The sequence below is a fragment of the Cydia amplana genome, chromosome 10 (assembly GCF_948474715.1).
Source record: "Cydia amplana chromosome 10, ilCydAmpl1.1, whole genome shotgun sequence".
In the NCBI taxonomy this organism is placed as follows: domain Eukaryota; kingdom Metazoa; phylum Arthropoda; class Insecta; order Lepidoptera; family Tortricidae; genus Cydia; species Cydia amplana.
Genome location: NC_086078.1, coordinates 1,455,248 through 1,470,393, shown reverse-complemented (window position 1 = coordinate 1,470,393; position 15,146 = coordinate 1,455,248). Strand labels below are relative to the sequence as shown.

Here is a 15,146-nt window from a genome sequence, read left to right as displayed (position 1 = left end):
TTCGCAACATCCCTGGATTTTTTTCTGATTTGTTAAAGAGCGGCTAATCATTATGTAGTGACCAATAACTACAGCATGACTGCTAGGGTGACCCCTAGCCATAGAGAAAAAAATACATAGATTGCTCACTCCATACATCAGTTTTAGTACCAAAAAGACTATTAGCATCTAGCATCGAGTAGCGAAACTATCAGTACTGCTACTTGACAATAGATGTCGCCACCGACCGGAAAGCCTTATGCTGTTGAGATAGATGTAGACACTGAAATTAATAGTCTGAACTGATATATGGAGTGAGCACTCTATGTATTTTTTTCTCTATGCCCCTAGCATGACAAATACGAATGTTTCCGAGAAAATACGATGGAAAACAATAATGCACGACATCTGTAAAATGTCGCGATTTTAATACTTTCAAATGTAACTGGTCTTATTTCAGATGACGGTGGGCAGTACGCAGCGTTTCTACGTGGTGGCGAAGGTGGATCATAACGTGCCGGCCGCCATGCTATGGGAATGCGCGTGGCAGGTAATATGTAGATACGAACCACGCTAAGTATTCATGCCAAGTGCTACGTCAATTATGGAGCTTATTATTTAACACATTCATTGCCACCCAGCCAAACAAGACAGTAGTACCACGATCCCGACTATCGGCTCGTCCGGCCTGGGAACGAAATCATAAAATACCCGATAGTCGGGTTTTCGACACTGAATGTGCTAACTAATCGTTGCTCTTTTTTCGGGTATCATAATTTTCTTACCTATGGTGTGCTATTCCCAGTGTCTTAGGTCACCCAATCCCAATATCTCGAGTGCAATCTTTTTAAGGCTTTTAAAGGCAGCAGTACGTGTCTGCAATATACTTATAAAGGCGTTATTCATAAACGGCTGCTAACTTAATCAGTTGATGATCGTCGTTTGTCCCTATCTGTCGTTATGTCATAAGAGGGAGAAACTTCGATCAACACGGGCTTCCGACACGTCGGAAGGGATAGGCCCAAGCGATATCTTGACATTCAAATCATTCTGCCATTTTTCGCGGGGGGGAACGTGCACACAGTCGCACTTCTCACACACGACACAAATACATAGAAAATGACACACGTCATAGACAAATCTTGCAAACCTCGATCTCTTTTTGTGTACGGACGAGTCACAAGTGTGACAACACGCACACTAACACATTTACGTCGAAGAATTTTATTGTATTCTGAGATATGAGAAGTCGGATTTGTCGCTCGACCGATCCGCAATTTGTACTGGGCGAGCAAAATCGATAAATTCAGCAATTACATGAGACTGAAATATAATAATTGTGTTTAAATGTAATTAAACGTATGACATGTAAAAAAAAATATTACATGTGAAATGTAACACCTTCTTTTTGTAAATTTGATGTCCCCGACCTCTTTTTACAACAAAAAACCGAGCAAATAGGCATTTTTTCTGCTGCTGTGTTCACTCGCGCGTCTGGACTCGGTCTAGTTAAAATTCCGAATGCAACTAGTTTTATTACCCGGGCTAGATCAGTTGATCTTGTACCTAGGCAGAGGGGAAATAGTGCGAATGCCGCATCCCTTCCGTGTTGATCGAAGGGGAGAAACGATGATCATCAGTTGATTAACTTAGCAGACGTTTATGAGTAAGGGGGTATAATTATGTTTTTCGAATAATACATTGTATGATTTGTTCAGGTTGGCAGTAGACTACTAGCCCGTGTGGGAGCCGAGCGACCACATTATTTACCGCCTGAAGACTGTACTGCTGACATTGGCAAGGTAAGTGCCAGTTGCACCACCCAAACTTGACAGATTGATCAACGTCACCCGGCGCGCCGCGGCGAAACTCTTCATACAGTTAAATTTAGCGAACTCTTTAACGAAGACAGTTTGGTGCAACGACATGTGTCGTTCATGAATGAGTGATTCAAATGAAGTATATCTTTTGATTGAACTCGCTCACTTTTCAACTCACTGATGATTTAATTAGCTCAGTAACTCAGTCGCTCTTTGCGCGCTCGTTCACGATGATATTATCATCCGTTTTGTTCGTTGTTCGGGAAAAACGGTAGTCATCATCATCATTTATTCAATAACAATATTACATTGTGTTTGAAATCTTAAATCTAGGCACATGCATACAAAATATATTTACAAAATAACATCATACCTACCAATTTAAAAATAATTAATAATACATCATCAAATAAAAATAAAAAGTCAAATAAATTAAAGTAAATATCTCCGAAATTAAATAAACATGAATTAATAAATTGAACATAATAAAGAAAAATGTCAACAAGTAAAATTAATAGAATAATATCATTCAAAATTAATTTCATATCGGAATAACAAGAAAAAAAAAGTAGTAGACGGAATAGCCCTTATGACGGAATTAGCCACATCGACCTTACCTACAATTGGAGCAGAGTGCATCCCTCCCTGAACATCTTCAAGGAGGGATTGGTTTCAGCACAAATTGTGAACCAATTTAAATATAAACTAGACAAGCACACCTAATACATCATACATCTACTTGTCAATGATTACTGGATACAGGCAATTTCAGTTGTCACAACCAGGGATGTTACGGAGCTCCGTTTCCGTTAAGTCGGAACTTCCGTTTGGTATTACACATCCGTTTCTGTTCCGGTTCCGTTACTTTTGAAACGGAAGTTATATCGGATGTCAATGATTAGCGCGGCAGCGGGACATGAGCGGGGTACATCAAAAACAAACAGGTTTATACCAGTCATTCGCTCATAGCCCCGCTTGCCACGTGCTGCAGTAATTAGATGTTCTGGTATATCCGTGTTTTTAAATTTAAAGTACCTATTCGTATGTGTTGTGTAATGTATACCTACTGATAGTACTGACTCAGGCTCCGGTTCTGGTTCCGGTTCCGATTCCGTTTCTGGTTCCGATAAACTAAATTTAAAACATCTGGTTCCGCTTTCGGTTCCGATAAAACCACATCCGTTACATCCCTGGTCACAACTGCCTGCCTGCTTATAGAATAATAATAATAAATATCGTTGAACTTTGTTTCCAGTTCCAAGTGACATCGATGCGCGAATCCCGCGCATGTTGGGGCGGCTCGGTGCAGCTGCGCGTGCGCTGCGGCGGCCGCTCGCGCACAGTGTGGCACGTCCATTACCGGCTGTGGAACGAACCGGCACCGGAACTCGTTCAGCCGTTCCTTGGTAAGTTAACGCTCGCGCACAGTGTGGCACGTCCATTACCGGCTGTGGAACGAACCGGCACCGGAACTCGTTCAGCCGTTCCTTGGTAAGTTAACGCTCGCGCACAGTGTGGCACGTCCATTACCGGCTGTGGAACGAACCGGCACCGGAACTCGTTCAGCCGTTCCTTGGTAAGTTAACGCTCGCGCACAGTGTGGCACGTCCATTACCGGCTGTGGAACGAACCGGCACCGGAACTCGTTCAGCCGTTCCTTGGTAAGTTAACGCTCGCGCACAGTGTGGCACGTCCATTACCGGCTGTGGAACGAACCGGCACCGGAACTCGTTCAGCCGTTCCTTGGTAAGTTAACGCTCGCGCACAGTGTGGCACGTCCATTACCGGCTGTGAAACGAACCGGCACCGGAACTCGTTCAGCCGTTCCTTGGTAAGTTAACGCTCGCGCACAGTGTGGCACGTCCATTACCGGCTGTGGAACGAACCGGCACCGGAACTCGTTCAGCCGTTCCTTGGTAAGTTAACGCTCGCGCACAGTGTGGCACGTCCATTACCGGCTGTGGAACGAACCGGCACCGGAACTCGTTCAGCCGTTCCTTGGTAAGTTAACGCTCGCGCACAGTGTGGCACGTCCATTACCGGCTGTGGAACGAACCGGCACCGGAACTCGTTCAGCCGTTCCTTGGTAAGTTAACGCTCGCGCACAGTGTGGCACGTCCATTACCGGCTGTGGAACGAACCGGCACCGGAACTCGTTCAGCCGTTCCTTGGTAAGTTAACGCTCGCGCACAGTGTGGCACGTCCATTACCGGCTGTGGAACGAACCGGCACCGGAACTCGTTCAGCCGTTCCTTGGTAAGTTAACGCTCGCGCACAGTGTGGCACGTCCATTACCGGCTGTGGAACGAACCGGCACCGGAACTCGTTCAGCCGTTCCTTGGTAAGTTAACGCTCGCGCACAGTGTGGCACGTCCATTACCGGCTGTGGAACGAACCGGCACCGGAACTCGTTCAGCCGTTCCTTGGTAAGTTAACGCTCGCGCACAGTGTGGCACGTCCATTACCGGCTGTGGAACGAACCGGCACCGGAACTCGTTCAGCCGTTCCTTGGTAAGTTAACGCTCGCGCACAGTGTGGCACGTCCATTACCGGCTGTGGAACGAACCGGCACCGGAACTCGTTCAGCCGTTCCTTGGTAAGTTAACGCTCGCGCACAGTGTGGCACGTCCATTACCGGCTGTGGAACGAACCGGCACCGGAACTCGTTCAGCCGTTCCTTGGTAAGTTAACGCTCGCGCACAGTGTGGCACGTCCATTACCGGCTGTGGAACGAACCGGCACCGGAACTCGTTCAGCCGTTCCTTGGTAAGTTAACGCTCGCGCACAGTGTGGCACGTCCATTACCGGCTGTGGAACGAACCGGCACCGGAACTCGTTCAGCCATTCCTTGGTAAGTTCACGTTTTACATATTACCAGGCGTGGCTCACTCCGCGGTTTCGTCGCGTCGCTACAAGTACATGCGGCCCACACCAATTTTGGTGTCTAGCCATAGTGGTTGTTGCGCACCGCTACGGAACGGATGCCTGCTCGCGCTTGCGTAATAGACACGTTAGAGAGTGAACCCTCTGTACCTAGTCCTATAATATTACATGGATATTACAAACTAGCTTTTGCCCGCGACTTCGTCTGCGTGGATTTAGTAATTTGGGTAGGTTATTTTTTATCCAATCTGCTTTTTATCTATTCCCCGTACAAACTTCCACCCCCCTTTTCACCGACTCAAACTCTCTCTATACCAAATTTCAACAAATCGGTTCAACTGTTTATTAAGCGTGAAGAGGTAACAGACACACACTTTCGCATTTATAATATTTAGACCGCGGACTTTTGTCGCAATGACGTCACAATAGGGTAGTCTGGGGAGTTAATGGAGCGGTGTTAATTAATACGCCTTTTGAAATTGAAATTGAAATTGAAATTGAAATTGAAATTGAAATATTTATTGTCATATTGTGAGTTACAATGATCTTAAAATTATGTTAAGGTAGAATCATCACAATCAACCGCGATGCGGAGTACAATATTAATACTAAAACAAATCTTACAGCTAAATATTTATACAAATATCATGCCATTACATGTGATACGAATAAAATGATTGGTACTATGTCAATGAGTAAATTAATAAATATTACTATTCGTACGAATTATTGTTCGAAGACATAAAGTGGTCACTTATCTTATAGTAAGATTTTTCTAGGCACCATTTATAAAGTTTACGTCCGAAGTCAGGTTGTTCAAGTATTTTAATTTCATTAGGCAAGTGGTTAAATGTGTGAACAGACATATAAAACACACTCTTTCTAAAGTAAGCTGTTTTGTGATCAATGGGATAGCACAAGTTAAAGCCATGGAGTTTGGACGTTATTCTCGGATTGCTTTTTTGTATATTAAACTTGTGTAGATTTTTTTTCACATAAAGACAGATTTCATATACATATAAAGAGGGGACCGTTAGTATTTGTAATTCCTTGAACAATGGTAGGCACGAGTCTCTACTTCGGGCGCTACAGATCGCCCTTACACATTTTTTCTGCAGCTTAAAAACTCTGTTAATGTCTTTGCAATTGCCCCATAAGATGATGCCATAGCGGAGGTTGGACATTATATGGCCATGAAATGCCGATATCGATGCTTGCCTGGAAGCGATATTCCTCAATCTACGCAGAGCAAAGATAAACCTAGTCAATTTCTTAATTAAGTGTTCAATATGGACTTCCCAACTATTGTGACAATCTATCATAACGCCTAAAAATCGCAAAGATGTTACGCTATGTATCTTTACATTGTTATACATAATGTTGATATTTGTGGGGTTACCCTGAGGAGCATAAAATTCCATATAATTTGTTTTATTTAAATTAACTCTTAACTTATTATTATCTAGCCAAACATTAATATCATGGAAAACAGTATTTACTTCAAACTCGTAAGTAGCAGGATCTTTGCAGCAAACAACAACGGAACAATCATCAGCAAACAGAGTTACTTTGTGCTTAGTAATATTAGGTAGATCATTTATATATACAAGAAATAATAACGGACCAAGTATACTGCCTTGTGGAACACCCTGTTTTACAATTTCAACGTCAGAGTGAAACTTTACTATAGTTTGAGTCTTAGGACAGTATTTTGTGGTTTCGGTTAACTGTTGCCTGTTCACTAAATACGATTCTATCCAGTCCGCACAGATCCCACGTATGCCATATTTATGCAATTTGTCTAATAGAATATTGTGCTGGACATAGTCAAACGCTTTTGCTTTGTTAATTAAATTAAAAAATCAGGCATCCACGGTATAAATTACCTATAAGTTAATTGTCAATTGATTGTTGATACATCGATATCGACGTTGTTCTTTCGTTAACTGACTCTCCGTAACAGATCAAGAGTTTTTTTAAATGACTCGCGGTTAGGCTACGTCTTCTATCAGAACATATCCACTTCAAAAAGGAAAGCTTCTATCCACCTCGATGGGATGTTATTGGTGCATATTTGAAAAGTATGTTATGAAAGCAGGATTTATAAAGGTTGCTTGGATTTATTTGTATTGACTTATATGTAATTTATATCGTGAATGCCTGATTATTAAATTTTAATGAACACAGCCGTATTAATTAACACCGTTCCATTTACTCCCCAAACTACCCTATTGTGACGTTATTGCGACAAAAGTCCGCGGTCTAATAATATTAGTATGGAAGTCTTCAGTCATCTTCATTTTTAACCCCTTACTGCATGTTATAAAAAATATTTGTTCAAGTTTGAACTTTAATAGCTCCCAATAGAGTTGAATATCATATCCGCCACACACATATGGCACTATTGTATGCGGTAAAGGGTTAAACCATGTTTTTCCAGAGTTCCTGGCGGAGCTGAACGGGCTCCGTTTAGCGTGTGAGACGGAAGCGGACGCGCTGGGCGGCCACAACGCGCCGCTGCTCGTGAGCTGCGCGGGCGGCACGTCCCGCGCCGGCGTCGCTACTGCTGCCGCATTACTGCTACATATCGTCGACTGCAACCAGGTAAACGGTGCGCTGAATAAATATTTCACAAAAAATGGAAAAGTGCGAGCCGGACTCGTCCACCGAGGGTTCCGTACTTTTTAGGGTTCCGTACCCAAAGGGTAAAAACGGGACCCTATTACTAAGACTCCGCTGTCCGTCCGTCCGTCTGTGACCAGGCTGTATCTCACGAACCGCGATAGCTAGACAGTTGAAATTTTCACAGATGATGTATTTCTGTTGCCGCTATAACAACAAATACTAAAAACAGAATAAAATAAAGATTTAAGTGGGGCTCCCATACCAGGGATGTTGCGAATATCCGCATCCGCGTCCGCAACCGCGGAACTTCCGCATTATTTTCAACATCCGCATCTGCATCCGCATCCGCATAAAATCGATGCGGATTTAATGCGGATGCGGATGTGGAACAGGTCGGTACAGGAACGTCTTAGCATCGGCGTAAGTGCTAGACTGCTAGGTAATTTAGTCATTAGCCAAAAAAACCTATTAGAAATTAGCAGTCAAGCGTAAGTGGGACTTAATATACGGAACCCTTGGAACGCGAGTCCGACTCGCACTTGGCCGGTTTTTTGAACTAAAAATTACTAAAATGTAATATTTGACGTTTTTGTGGTTAAAGAAACTTTATTTTCTCAAAAAGAAATTTAACATTTCACTTAAATAGAGAAAATACAAGATAAATCATAAAATATGAGTGAGCATGCAGGTTATTAACAAATTAATTAATAACAAATAACGAATTAAAACTAGAACGTGTCATTTACGAGACATTACATATAAAAATAGATTAGATAGATTTTTTATGTACCTATCTTGACATCCGCATCCGCATCCGCATCCGCGGATGTGAGCCTTTAAAAATCCGCATCCGCATCCGCATCCGCGGATGTCAAAAAATCGGCATCCGCAACATCCCTGTCCCATACAACAAACGTGATTTTTGACCGAAGTTAAGCAACGTCGGGCGGGGTCAGTACTTAGATGGGTGACCGTTTTTTTGCTTGTTTTTTGTTGATGGTGCGGAACCCTCCGTGCGCGAGTCCGACTCGCACTTGGCCGGTTTTAATATTTGTTGTTATAGCGGCATCATCTGTGAAAATTTCAACTCGCTAGCCAGGGATCGGATACTGGTATTTTTTGTATGGGAGAGAAAACTGTATTTTCTCGTTCTTTGCTAATTATTTCATTTCTAATTGGGCAATCTAATAATCAGAGATGCGATTTATTTGAAATACTTCTATTTAAAATGCAAATACAAAATGCAAAATACCTATTTTGTATTTTGCATTTAAATGCCTTTTAGTAAAAAAACATTTTGTATTTTATTTGAAATACTTTTCGAGATGTATTTTGCATTTTTAATATTCATTTCAAAATGCAAAATACTTTGTGATTAAGTTTAGCCAACATTACCAGTCAAACAAAATGAAAAGAACGAATGACGCTTGTATTGCCGAATTTGACCGATAGGGGCGTCTGCTAGCCATGCGCGCCCTTTTTTTTTTCTTTGGTCAGAGTGCGCGCCTTATAGCCGTTTAGACTCGCGGCTCGGCTCGCGGCGCGTCTCGTGGCTCGCCTCGACACACTCGCATTCGGCTTGTCATTCGGTTATAAACCTTATGCCGTGCCGTTAGTGTTTAAATTATATTAGCTCGACGAGCTTGCGAGCCACGAGAGTCTAAACCGGCTATTATGTCTGACTAGTGTCAATGTGAAACGAAAATGACGAACATTATCTATTCTATGGCTATTCTCATGATAAATACCTAAAATAAATAAAAATATCTGAGATTTGGTCAAAAGGTATTTTATTTTGAAAAAGTATTTTGAAAATACCTATTTTGCATTTAGCATTTTAAATACAAAACGCAAAACTATTTGGTATTTTGCATTTGAAATAGTAAATCTGAAAAGTATTTTGCATTTTGTATTTAAATGCTTTTTTAAAACCATTTTGTACATCTCTGCTAATAATACGAAGTCTTTACCTAAAAACACAATTGAGTCCTGTATTTCGATACTAAAATAATTCGAAAAATATGGTTATCGTTCCGATCCCGGTCTCTAGCTATTTATTTATTTTTAAACTTTATTGCACGTAAAAAAGAGTACAACAGGCGGACTAAATGCCGCTATAGACATTCTCTACCAGTCAATCATAGGGCAAAACCTTGGAGGATACAACTAAACGGAGTAGCCATTAACAGGCTTTCCCCTCTGTCGAAAATAGGCGGCCAACGGTCATACACAATGTATGGACTGACGTTTATCTGACATGGCTATTTTTACGTTACGCATACATTTGACGTTCCCCTCCCCCGCAAAAATCGGCAGACTGTTTTGTACAGAAAATTACAGACATGGGGTCTCCGTTCGATTATATCCTCCAAGGGCAAAACAGAAAAGCCTAGCTACAGTCTAGCAAAAAAGTAGAAATTAAGTGGCGCATACAGAATCACTTCACATTGTAAGAATTTAACTTGCCTGCCTGATGTCACATAATTTCTTATACTTATACAAAAATGTAATATTTCAGGAGCTCGACATCCCCCGCACCATAGGCCTGCTCCACCAGCAACGAGCCAACCTCATCAGCAACGTGCAGCAATACAAGTTCCTGCACCAACTGCTGTTGCACTATCTCAAGCAATCGAGACTCATTTAAACCTGGCTCGAGGTACGGTGACTGCTATAGACTAATGTAATATTTCAGGAGCTCGACATCCCCGCACCATAGGCCTGCTCCACCAGCAACGAGCCAACCTCATCAGCAACGTGCAGCAATACAAGTTCCTGCACCAACTGCTGTTGCACTATCTCAAGCAATCGAGACTCATTTAAACCTGGCTCGAGGTACGGTGACTGCTATAGACTAATGTAATATTTCAGGAGCTCGACATCCCCGCACCATAGGCCTGCTCCACCAGCAACGAGCCAACCTCATCAGCAACGTGCAGCAATACAAGTTCCTGCACCAACTGCTGTTGCACTATCTCAAGCAATCGAGACTCATTTAAACCTGGCTCGAGGTACGGTGACTGCTATAGACTAATGTAATATTTCAGGAGCTCGACATCCCCGCACCATAGGCCTGCTCCACCAGCAACGAGCCAACCTCATCAGCAACGTGCAGCAATACAAGTTCCTGCACCAACTGCTGTTGCACTATCTCAAGCAATCGAGACTCATTTAAACCTAGCTCGAGGTACCCTACCTATACAGGGTGTCATTTGAGTCGTGATCAGTAATATGTTTTTCTAACTCCATAAACAACGAGCAATTTAATGCCCCTACTCTTACTAAAATCAGACAAGTCTTTTTTTTTTGTTTTTTTTTTTTTTGTCATTTATTTTATTTTTATAAGTGGATTTAGGATATTACAATGGCTTATTAAGATATTTAAATTAGTAAATTGAATCGCCTCTTTGAATCGGAACTGTCATTGACATCAATTTTGTCATTTGTCCCAGTTAGAAATAAAATTTACTTAATTTTTCAATTGAAATATCTTACAAAGCTGTTTAAATACCACATTGCCACCTGTAAAAGTAAAATAAATGACAAAAAATAAACAAAAAAATATAAAAAAATCTTGTCTGATTTTAGTAAGAGTCGGGGCATTAAATTGCTCGTTGTTTATGGAGTTAGAAAAACATATTACTGATCACGACTCAAATGACACCCTGTAGTTTATAGTATTTGGTCACTCTTAATTTGATTTCGCGTTTCCCGGTAGGCCCTTTGTAAACAAACCGCCTTGATGTATCAATGTCATATTTGATTGTCTGTGAAAATTTGTCAAATATGTATTAGTTACTCTATGGTTTACTAAAGGCGCTAGTGCTGCACTCAAAACATTGCAGTAATACTCCCTATTGGCTTGATTCTTTCTGATTTGTAAGGAGCGGCCAATTACTATATACGGGCCAATAGGGTCTCTATTGTTTCCCATAAAGTATTACGTCATAATGTATTGTTTGTCCGCATTTCGTTAGTCATTATTTGGTTTTTCAGAAACGCGTTACATTTCAGGATTGTTATAAAACAAACCTAAACTATCTCTAGGATAACCCAACGAAAATCCTGAAAAGTTAACGGTTTCAGAATTATGACTAATGATAATCTGACAATCATTACATTATGATTTTCGATAATTATGTCAAACAAAGGGATCCGAATAACTATAGCAGTCACCTTATTTAGATCACTGACATCACTGTCCTAACTCTTTAGAGAGCATATTTATACAGCCTTAAAAAAGGAATGAGAGAATTTTAATTTATAAAGAAAACCAAGACTCCATGGGTTTTTGACAATGATAAAGTTTCAAAAGGAACAAGGTAAACAAAGACAATCGACGATATTAACAGGTTTTGATAATAATGACTCCTTCAATGTATCTGTAACGAAAATGTGTTGTCGCAGTTTTGTCAGAACATTTACGAAAAATATAATACCTAATGATATTGATATAATTTTTTAATAAAACATGTGTTTTTAATAAAACACTACCTTCTAAAACCATGAAATATGATGCCTGCTTTTGTAAGCGCCTTGGATTGAAAATGTTTTCAAGAAATAAACTTTGTATTTATTAATATTTTATATTCAAAACGAGATTGTAAAGTATAATGAAATGAATTGTTGTGCATATTTGATTGATAATTTTATAGCCTTACGGCGTTGTATGAATTGTTTTACTGTTGTATGAGACGCATGCAGTATTGTATTGTTATTAAAATTAAGCGAGTTTTTATATTTTGCTTTTATAGTTTGACACTATCCATATAATAATGACTCAGTGAATAAGTAATAATAGTTTATGTGACTGCTACATAATGAAAGGCATTAAAATACGACTGTGGGTTTTATGAAACTCGCTTTCTGGTCGTTTCATAATACATCACACTAGTGACCTATCAATGTTTACAAGCAAAGCTGAAACCAATAATCGTGTCATTATTATATGATAGTGTCACAATGATTTTTAATTTGATCTGCTCAAAAAAATTATCATAATTAGTAGGTATGTCAGTGGGCATATAAGTTTAACATAGTACTTCTAATAATTGGTAATTAAAATTAGCTATCTCGTAAAAAAAATCTAATTAATTAAAATGATGAATATTGAATAGGTACACTAATTTGTAAGGCTTGTGCACACCGCTTGCGTGGGCGTACGTGGACGTGCGCGTTGTAATATACAGAAGGTTAAGAGAAGTGGCACACCGCTTGCGTGACATGTGCGTGCACGGCTCCAAGGTTTTAGCGCTAGCGCACGCAGCCGTTGTGTTCTGGGCTGTAATTACATGTAACTTATTTGCAAAACTGATTTAGTTAAGATTACATATTTGCTGTAAAACTAGTCAAAGGTTTTTGGAATAAGTTACAAATACCTAAAGCTCAATTTATATTTTGTTTTAGTTCTTAGCAGATCAAATTGACTAAAGCGTTGTAAAATAAGCTCTAACATCTTTATCTTAAGACGTATTTTAATAAATCGTGTGCCTTAACTCGGAGATTATAATAGGGATCTGAAGTTATTCTCGTGTGCCTTCGTAGTTAGTTAATTTTTAATTGAATTTTATAAACGTATTAATATTTTTTATAAATTTTTGGCTACAATTTGTTAGTAATTTAATAAACTGTTGTATACGTGTCACAATTACCCTCCTAAGGCCCAAGGTCCTACCTATAGTACCTATTCAGTTCGATGTAATTTAAACCATGTTCAATTGGAACAGAGTCGCTATTGCTGTTTCGTTCAATTTTCAAACAACGCAAAATCAACTCTATTTCCTACAATTTAGGTTCAAATTCCAGTGGCAAATTTTGGATGTTTCGTTTGTATGGCTTAGGAGGTTACAGTTCGGTCCAGAAAAAACATACATACCTGATAAGAAAAACTCATATCTGTTATAACTAATTATTTAATTTTGTCCATCAGTAGATTTATGAATGTTTTAAGTACCTACCTACTTACCACCCACGGGGAATAAATAACTTTTCGTTAACCCTTTTCCAAGCCGCACCAATCTATATTTACCCAAATATATTCCAATTAAGCTTTGATTGATTCATTTGAGGACAAGTCACATTTATTTTGAACCTTAAGTCGGAATGATAAAGTTGAAATTCTATGTGGTCGATAAATCGTACTATGCCTGGAATAGGGTTAAGAAGAGAACTATTTACAAACACCAGAGATTTTAAGAGATAATGTGTGGGGACTGTGGGGTAACTTCGAAAGTGGGGTAGTTGGTAAGTTGCTAATAGGTAACAGTAACTATGCCATGTTATAAGCGTTGCATTAACGTAAGTGTTGCTATAGTAAGAAATGCTTCTGGTTTAGTCGATATTACCCATTTTCAAAATTAATTAAACCTACCCCAATGCACCTTACATAGGGTCATTACTCATTACGCTAGTTTTAGTCCATTTGACTGAATTTGAATATAAACCTACATTGCTGCACAAATTTGGCCTTATTTGCAATCCTTGTCTAAACAATATATCTATAAAACCATAGAGAAATATAGTAAGATAAGAGTGCTCACTCCATACATCAGTTTAGGTACCAAAAAGACTATTATTTTCATAATCGACATCTAGCATCGAGTAGCGGAATTATCAGTACTGCTACATCTATTGTCAAATTCCGCTACTCGATGCTAGATGTCGACACTGAAAATAATAGTCTTTTTGGTACCAAAACTGATGTATGGAGTGAGCAATCTATGTATTTTTTTCTCTATGATAAAACTGATATTTCGCAAGTAGCAAATTAAAAATGAAATATATTATTTGCTAATCCGTCAAGTGGGCGAAAACTACCGCAATGTACGTATAGTACAACCCTTAGAACCCTATGCAAATTGTTGTTTTTAACGCACAATTTTAAACTCTCTAAAAATATGTGTGAAAAATCCCTAAGCATTTAAATTTTACGTGTTCTATGTCTGTGTTCATTCAGTAAACACTATGATTGTATTATATCTAGTCGAAAGGCAACTACATTATTAAGTCTTAGTAACGTTGTGCGTATGTTTTGCGCTAATTTGTTAAGCTCAAGTTTTATATGCATTTTATTTTCCATCGGTTAAAACCAATGATATCTACCTAATGCAATAACTCCTACTGACTTTTTGAGTATTTGTATTTCATTGTGAAATAATTGATATTTATATTATTAAATATTTTTTTTTGTACTTTGCCTTTGTAATTTTCGATACCTACTTTTTATTTATTTTTTCTCCAATATGCTCGTTAATTTTCGTCGTATTGTAGCAAAAATAGTATCACGAGACGCTTACCGTTACCCGGCCTCTGCAATAATGTACTATTACTTTTTATATAATCATATTTAACATAATCTCGATGAATGTTATATGATTACATAAAAGCATTATTTTGTTATTAGGTATTATGGATATTACTGGCCTCAAGCCTATCGACTAGCCTATTATTATTCGTCAACAAGCGCGTAGAACGCGAGTTCCGAGGGTTCCGTACATTAAGTCCGACTCACGCTTGACTGCACATTTCTAATAGGTTTTCCTGTCATCTGTCATATTGTGTATTTTTTTTTTAATTTTAGACCCAGTAGTTTCGGAGATAAAGGGGGGGGGAGATGATCGGACAGACAGACAGACGCACGAGTGATCCTACAAGGGTTCCGTTTTTTCCTTTTGAGGTCCGGAACCCTAAAAACGGTTAAATGAAACTCCAAAATAGCAGTCTATTAATTATAATCCAGTAAAAAATAACCTATCTAACGCTAAGGGGGGGGGGGTAGTACGCTCTCGGGGGCGGGTTGTTATTAGCCTAGCCTATTTTTATTCATCAAAAACAGGGTTA

At 39.5% G+C, this 15,146-nt stretch overlaps 1 protein-coding gene across 1 annotated transcript in view; it reads left to right on the top strand.

Annotated features, from left to right (window-relative positions):
* Nucleotides 1–9,960, top strand: part of LOC134651471 (tyrosine-protein phosphatase non-receptor type 21) — a 33,960-nt gene extending 24,000 nt beyond the window's left edge. Inside the window, exons 7-11 of the mRNA XM_063506583.1 lie at nucleotides 440–529; nucleotides 1,698–1,781; nucleotides 3,055–3,205; nucleotides 7,123–7,286; nucleotides 9,826–9,960. Of these exons, the coding sequence (XP_063362653.1) occupies nucleotides 440–529; nucleotides 1,698–1,781; nucleotides 3,055–3,205; nucleotides 7,123–7,286; nucleotides 9,826–9,954 (618 nt within the window). The 3' untranslated portion in view covers nucleotides 9,955–9,960. The remainder of the gene's footprint in view (nucleotides 1–439; nucleotides 530–1,697; nucleotides 1,782–3,054; nucleotides 3,206–7,122; nucleotides 7,287–9,825) is intronic.
* Nucleotides 9,961–15,146: the final 5,186 nt, after the last annotated feature.